An 8,069-nucleotide genomic window follows, 5' to 3' on the forward strand; every position below is an offset into this window, starting at 1 on the left:
TTGCTCAAAGATCAAGTCCTATAGTGATGCCTTTCTTTGTGTGGCCTTTCTTCAGCATCCAAGAACCTCATGGCCCACCATGCTCACACATTTCAAATTTGTAAATAGGGAACAGAAAGATTGGAATGCATCTTGTTGAAATGTAATTTACAGCATTAATCTTGATGCACTGAAATGTATCCTTTTTATTTGATGCATTGAAATGGATCCTTGTTGAAATGTGATTTACAGTATTAATCTAAAGTCGTCAAATCGAATCATATAATAATCTACCAAAAACTATTGCCCACGTTATACAAATCCCAAAGCCCACAGCCAGTGATAAGCCTGCTAATTCAAATGAGAATTCAGAGACGATTTTGAAACTCTCTATGTGGAACTCCGCAAACCATTTTTAGTCCCATAAGAAAAATATAATAACTCCAATGCCTTCTGTAAATTCAAGGTACATATAATAATCTAGAATCATTCAAAATAAAACAGCTCTAATTTTACATTCAAACAGGACATACCAGCATCAAAAAAATTAGTATCCATAGCACTTCTTACTTCTAAAGTATAATCAAACAGCTTCCACGAATTACATGAAATTTCTTGAAAACTTTAGAAGGGCTTCTTTTCAAAATTTTCATAACTAGTATGCTCAGCAGTTGATTGTCATGATTTTAGCAACAACACCAATTCTATGACACAGGGATGATATCACAGAGGCATCCAATCAATGCAATCTTTTCCCACCATCTAATGTTCCTCGCTGCAAGACATCAGATAGTCCAAGGCCCTGCAACATGCATACTAGAATAATTTGTGCAAACAAAGGCCCACACGCTGCAGTGCAATTCTTTACTAAACATTATACATCATTAATACAGTACAAGAGAGGCTGTTGGCTGAACTAAGTTTAAATAACCAGGCAGTCAAAATGGTAGCCCGTTAACCTAGGGCACAAGAACAGTCTTGTATACCAACTTTGGCTTGGCCAACCACAAAATTTATCTCACTCAACCTAAAGAAATATATCTCTTTGACCAACAAAATTTATTTCATTTTAATTCACATCTCGACACTAGGATGGCCTTTTTGACCCACTGTTTCCTGTCCAGCTTACAGAAACAAACATATCTTCAGGAGATTGTATTCCAATTAGTTGTGCTGCGTGCAGAGAAACCAGATGCAACGGACAATGTTCAAGCTCCTCCTTTCTTCTTTTGATCTTTTATATCCTTAATTTCTTTAGTGAACATTCTTGGGGCAATGGCCATGGCCATGAGTTCTTGAAACAATAACTTACAAGCATACGGTATGTGCACCTAAAACAAAAACAGAATAATGAGGACATGGGCACTAGAGTTTAGAAGAAACTTAATATTACTGTACAATAGATATTTGCAAAGACATGAATATCCAAACTCACCTGCACAATATCAGTCTTGTTCTTGCATCCTCTACAATCAAAAGAATTTTTCTTCAGATTTGCAATAGCAATTAGACCACAGCGTTCACAAACATGGACCCTATATGCATCACTTTGGTCAAATAGCCTTTCTTTCAGGAAATGAGCAGCTCCATGGGCTATCATACAATCACGTTCCATCTCTCCAAAACGTAGACCTCCATCACGAGAACGTCCTTCTGCCGGTTGTCTAGTGAGAATTTGAACAGGGCCACGACCACGAGAGTGAATCTTGTCATCCACCATATGCTTTAATCGCTGATAATATGTAGGACCTAGAAATATCATGGCAGATAACTTTCTACCCGTGTGACCATTGTACATGGTCTCAAAACCTCTCATCTGGTATCCACATTTATGAAGTGCCTTGCTGATGCTATCCACCTGAAATGTCAACGAGGATTGTGGAATCAAACACAATAACTAAGAAACAGAAGCTTACTGCAGATCAAAGTAAAATAAAAATAAAAACAATAACTAAACTTACAGTAACATCAGTGAAAGGAGTTGCATCTCCCTCTTTGCCCATGTGTGCAGCAACCTTCCCCATGATACATTCAATGAGTTGACCAATAGTCATTCGAGAGGGGATAGCATGTGGATTCACTATAATATCAGGTGTAATGCCCTCAACTGTCCACGGCATATCATCCTGAGTGTATGTCATACCTACAGTTCCTTTCTGACCATGCCTACTACTGAACTTATCCCCAATCTGTGGTATACGCACAGACCTCATTCTAACTTTCACAAACCGCAAGCCATCTTGATTTGTTGTCAGCAGAACCTGCACAAGTGCATATAAGTTAACGACTATTTCTATGCTGTCATAAAAAATATTAATGGAAGACATTCAATAACTATAAAATTCTTTACCTCATCTCATGATAAACAAAGTAAACAAACTTGTCACAAAGTGCCTCATATATATAATTAAACCTGTTAACTACCTGATCAACCATCCCACTTTCACTATGACGCAAGGATGTACTCTGATCCCTCTTTGTGTAACGTTGTTGCTGACCTGCTGCCTCATCCGGTGTTACAGGTGTTGTTTTACCAATGATTACATCCTCTCCTGAGACCCTAGTACCCTGACAAAAGACCAATCATGTCAAAAAAGATTCTGAATAAGTTACATCTACTATTAGAGCTTTCATGGAATGTGAACTCCATATTAAATAAATTCAAAAAGGATTCAGACATACAGGAGGAGCAAGCCCATCATCATCCAATTTATCATATGAACCATGTCGCATGCCCTGCAATTTTCCATAGTAGTGAGAAATGATGAACCCAAGTTTAAAAAGGAAAGAATAAAGCTCAACTGTAGCACTCACTGTTGTGTTCTCCCTGTTTGGACAACCAAATTCCTCTTTAACAAGTGTCCCCATCCTCTTTTCTTCGTCTCTACAATATACACATTAAACAAACAGTAGACTCAGGAATATTTCCCTAATGACATCCAGTATGGAAATGAGAAGCATCATCATTTCCAAAAAGAATTCCCATCATCAGTTGCATGGAAAACCAACCTGTAGGACCTAAAAAAAAATGAACGGAAAAATCCACGGTCTATAGAAGATTGGTTCATGATGACAGAATCTTCCTGATTGTATCCAGAATAGCAGGAAATAGCTACAATCGCATTCTGAAGGAAATCATGGCAGACTTAATTAAAAATTAGGGAATCGAAAAGAAAAGTAAAACAAAGATACATCACCAGAAAATAGAACTGAATGATTATTATTAGTCGTAAAATAGCCAAGATCAAAATCTGTGAACAAAATTAAATTAGAAAACACTTACAATCCCTGCTGGCAGCTGCCTGAAGTGCAAATGTTCCATGGCACGCGTTGTTACAAGCGGCTTCTGTGGATAGTACAGTACATATGCTAAGGTATCCTGCAGAGTAACAAATTTAAAAAATGAGTAGATATGCCAAGGTATTCTAGAGTAAAAAATAAAAAGTAACAGATGACCAGAACAATACAATACCATTCTAAGCTGGTAATTTGTGACATAAATACCCATCGCTTGTTTTCCCATAGCTGACTGGTACGTGTTACGTGGAGACTACAGAATGGCAATACATAACAGCATGCACTTCAATGTATTAGCAAACTAAAAGCCGAATCAGAAAGTATCCAGCTACAGTAACCAAAGGTAGCAAAAATATAGGTGCTAAAGATTCAAACCTGATTATGATCAGGAAACGGAATAATTGATGCACAAACACCCAAAATCAATGAAGGATGAATTTCACAATGGGTGTACGTATGTGAATATGCTTCTGCAGTATTAGTTCTTGCAGACACAAGGTCCTACAAAATCATAAAGTTTATTATCTCAATAAACTCTTGGTGGAAAATACAAAAGTCAAGGAAAATGTGAATTTGCATGATCAATCTTGTCAGAAATGCCACTGGTAGCATATAAGGTACGAACATTAATGGTCATGGAAATCATTGTTGTCTCCTCTTCCTCTGTGTCCACATACTCAATAAAACCCCTTGTAACAAGATCATGCCAGCCTTCATCTGGGCTAGTCTGTTGAGAAAAATAAGTAATATAAGAACTCTTTCACAGTTATATAGATTTTTATATCAGGAAACAAAAACAAAAAAGAATGATTTTCTGACCCGTTCTTGTAATCTTTTAATATCTGATTTCTTTATGGTCAGACGTTGTTTGTCCACAACAAACAATGGTCGACTGCATCGACCATAATCAGTATACAGCCTCAATTCCTTCAGACGAATATCTCTAACAACTCCAACTTCTGGGTTCACATCAACCTGGTAAGGCAACATAAGCTGTTAGTACAAACCTCATGCATATTATGTCCACTTTAATAGAACAAATTAATCGAAGGGATATAACATAATTATCCCTCCAATGCCTCCAGAAAAACCTTTAAAGTGGTGTAAAAAAATAACTCAATGTATACAGAAGGTACCAGTTGCAACATTGAGTAGGAAGGTAAAACATGGCTGTCAATCCATTTAGGACAGATATAGAAAAACACTGAAGTTCTCACAAGAGTCACGAGGGATGGCATAGTGAAAGACACCCAAAAAACTAATTGAAAAAACAAATAACATTTTGTATCCATTTTTGCAATTGGAAAAAACCTCCCATAAATCATAAAAGTGACTTACTAGGTTATCTCTCTCTCTCTCTCTCTCTCTGTGACAAAACTGGGATGTGCAGTTGTCTCAGAGTAGGGTCACCCAGGCATCCGTGGCGAGTCCCTCCACCACCCCAACATTTTTGTGACACACACCCCATCCCCCTTAACAGAAAACATGGAAACAACGCATCTCTGGAAATACTGGTAAACAATGTAAAATGGCTCAAAGAAACTAAACTATCTAGGGCTCCTTACAAAAATATTATAAAACAATATCTAATCTCCTAAATCTAATTCAATCAAATATAAAATTATTGAACAAAAACAATTCAGACAGCCACGCACCTGTCTTCTCAACTGTCTGAGTGTCCTCACCAAGAGTTCAGGATCACGGTGAATACCAACCCAACAACCATTTACAAAAATTTTTGTTGCTGTTGGAATAACTGCTGGAGATATTTCCTAAAATGACAATGAAGGTTCTCAAGATGATAAACTTAGAGATAGAATATAAGCATAAGCAAAACTCGATAAAAGGTTCAAATTGGTGGAAATGCATGTACCTCAAAATTTTCTGTGCTCCACTCTTCCAAGAATTCCAGAATTGGATTAGGAGAAGAACCAACAGTGATGTAAACCATAAGGCCAAATTTTTGACAAGCCCACATGCCTAAAAATTACAAAATGGAAATATGAATCACCAAGCCCTTACAAAATATCATTATTTGAAAATGTCAAATCCAAATTCAGTTTTCCAGCATAGTATTTACTAGAAATTTATTTTATAGGACCATTTATTTAATTAATGCAACAGCAACAAAAAAATCTTGCCTGTCCTTCTGGGGTTTCTGCAGGACACATCATACCCCAGTGTGAATTATGCAACTGTCTGGGTTTTGCCAACTTTCCTGCATATTAAATAACACATCTATGTTGCATCAAGCACATAACTGAAGATATAGTTATAAAACAATGTGGGTCATTGTATTTAAGGATGAATTTTCTTCCTATAGACTCTGAATATCAGAATCCTACAACATTCTAACCTTCACGACCAATTGGAGAGTTTAACCTTCTTAAATGTGATAAAGTTGATGCAAATGTCAGACGATTTAACACCTGCATCAATAATAACAGAGCGCGTGATCAGTCTCAACTGTAAAAGAACTGGGAAAAGGAAAAAAAAAAAAAAAAACCGACAATAAAAAGTACCTGTGATACTCCAGCCCTTGTGCCAGCTGCATTTGCTTGGCCCCAGTTTCCAGTAGCCAAGGAGTATTTCAAACCACTAGAAATTGTTTTTGCTTTGATTGCAAATTGTAGATTTACATCTTTTCCAGCATCAACACACTGTTCACGGTACCACAAGTTATAAGCTTACTATACATATTTAAAAGCATTCAAAATAACCTTAAAGTGAGATAAAGTATTGTCAACCTTTTGCAAGTAAGACCTCACATCTCTTGTCAACTTCCGGAAAAGCTGAAATATTGAAAAGGTATGTTAGTGAACTTCCTTCAGAATTAAAGAATAGCATAATAGGTTTTGATACAAATAAGCATTGACAGACCATTCTGAACAGTCCTCCAAGAAGAGGACCAGCCAGATCTAATCTTTTGTTCCCATAGTGATCCCTATCATCCTCTGGCCGTCGACCAAGAGCACATAATAGAAGCCGATGGATGATGTACCTAAAGATACACACAGATCATGAGTTACACACATCACATCTTCATAATATACAGAATTATTTCGAGAAAGAAAACAACAACATCCAAACCAAAATATAGAAATAATATAAGTCCATGGTTACCCAAAAAAGTAAGCCTTCTTTGTCTCATAAAGCTCTCCAACACCAACATGAGGTAACATTTCTTTCTGCAAAATGTCTTTTGCATACCTGCAAAACAAATCATTGATCAATGTCAACACAATTACTCAAACTTTTGATTGACCAAAGAATCTTACAAAGAAACTATTAACCCTTTCTAATTGCATAACCAGAAGAAAAACCATCTCACTTTATACGCTTTTCTTTAGTTACACCAACAGTGGAGCCACGTTTTCCAATGTAATCCAAAGCAACCTGAAGCAAAAATATTATGGATCAGAGCAGTAACATAGCAGATTCAACACACTCTGATAAATAAACACTAGAGATTTTGATCAGCACAATAATTTTGAAGTTTGAACATCTAAAAATCTAACTAGCTTTCACATTCGAAACATTACATGCCTAGGACCTAAACACCATTAGTTAAAGGTTCCTCATTGTGAATAATTACAGGATTTGACAACTCCAGAAACCACAAAGGTATTAACAGTATCAAAATAGGAACAAATTTGCAACAGAAAAGGCAAATTAGAAATCATCTCCAATCTTAGCCCCATAGTCATCTAATCATAAATCATTTTGGGTATCAACAATATTAAAGAATTTGATCAAATAGTCACGTACATAGGAAATGAATATTAAAAATCAAAAAGAGAACAGACCTGTTGATTCTGAATGACAAATGCTTCCTCTAGTGATGGTCTCAACAACTCCATCATTGCAGCATCACTAAAGTCATAGCATATATGTTCCTAAATATCTTTGTCAGCAACAAACCCCAATGCTCGAAATACAATAATAATAGGAATGTCAGCACGAATATATGGCAGTGTTGCTCGAATAAACTGCCCTGATGAACCCTGCACCACAAATAAAATAGAGAGATATAAAGGTCCATTCTAGGTCCTAAATAGAATGAAATTAAAAGCAAATAATACCCATGCATCTATATGATGAATTTGTGATAGAAAACGCAAGATTGCCTGACAAATATCAAAGAATTCATACAGCAACTTGCACTAAGCCCATGACACATTGGACATGGGTATCCAACATGGGACACATAGACTGCCCAAAACAGGAGATGAGGGACGTGTGTATATATACTTTTAAAATATCAAAAATTGCAGAAATAAATAAAGGTGTAATTTTCTTGAACAGTTAGAAATTTTCTAAATGTTTCAATCTAGCACTTTTTATTTGTTGCCCCATCTATTATGAGATCCAAGGGGGTTCCATATTCTTTTCAAGGAGGCATGAACCCTCTCAAAATTCTTCTGGTATCCTAATGAGAGATGCCTAGTGTTATACACAAGGGAGGCATTTTGACTTTGTTCCTGGATTCTCCATTCACCCCCTAGACAAGTTTTCACTAAGATAACCACTTGCTTTCTTGCAGTTGCTTCCATCTACTAGGGGACAAATCAATAGTAGCTTTGCTTTCAACTTCAGATTAGTGAGAGCATGAGGTGCCATCTCCAATCTCAAAGACCGTATTGACATTGCCATTCCAGATAACACATCAGGAGTTAGACGGGTTCATCCAAGCCTCAATGGCCCTGTCTCTTCTAGGTAGCAACATGTTACAGTGCACAATTTTTTTTTCCAAGCCTCAAGGAAATATTCTATTTAGTTTTTTTCGCTAATTT

The 8,069-nt window shown here is 36.5% G+C and overlaps 1 protein-coding gene across 1 annotated transcript; it reads right to left on the bottom strand.

Moving 5' to 3' along the window:
* Positions 1 to 1,351: 1,351 nt before the first annotated feature.
* LOC149228214 (DNA-directed RNA polymerase II subunit RPB2-like) lies at positions 1,352 to 7,284 on the bottom strand. The gene is given in 22 exon segments (XM_089380705.1): positions 1,352 to 1,837; positions 1,941 to 2,240; positions 2,404 to 2,547; positions 2,662 to 2,715; positions 2,794 to 2,863; positions 2,989 to 3,104; positions 3,263 to 3,358; positions 3,452 to 3,529; positions 3,652 to 3,777; positions 3,902 to 4,003; positions 4,096 to 4,251; positions 4,932 to 5,048; positions 5,150 to 5,232; positions 5,235 to 5,256; positions 5,418 to 5,494; positions 5,633 to 5,705; positions 5,799 to 5,936; positions 6,024 to 6,068; positions 6,157 to 6,277; positions 6,400 to 6,486; positions 6,608 to 6,672; positions 7,083 to 7,284. Coding segments are annotated over 22 exon segments (2,613 nt in total). The 5' UTR covers positions 7,140 to 7,284.
* Between the last annotated feature and the right edge of the window lie 785 nt (positions 7,285 to 8,069).

Source organism: Pinus tabuliformis, chromosome J (genome assembly GCF_031772625.1).
Source record: "Pinus tabuliformis cultivar Carrire ecotype Pingquan chromosome J, CPIR1, whole genome shotgun sequence".
In the NCBI taxonomy this organism is placed as follows: domain Eukaryota; kingdom Viridiplantae; phylum Streptophyta; class Pinopsida; order Pinales; family Pinaceae; genus Pinus; species Pinus tabuliformis.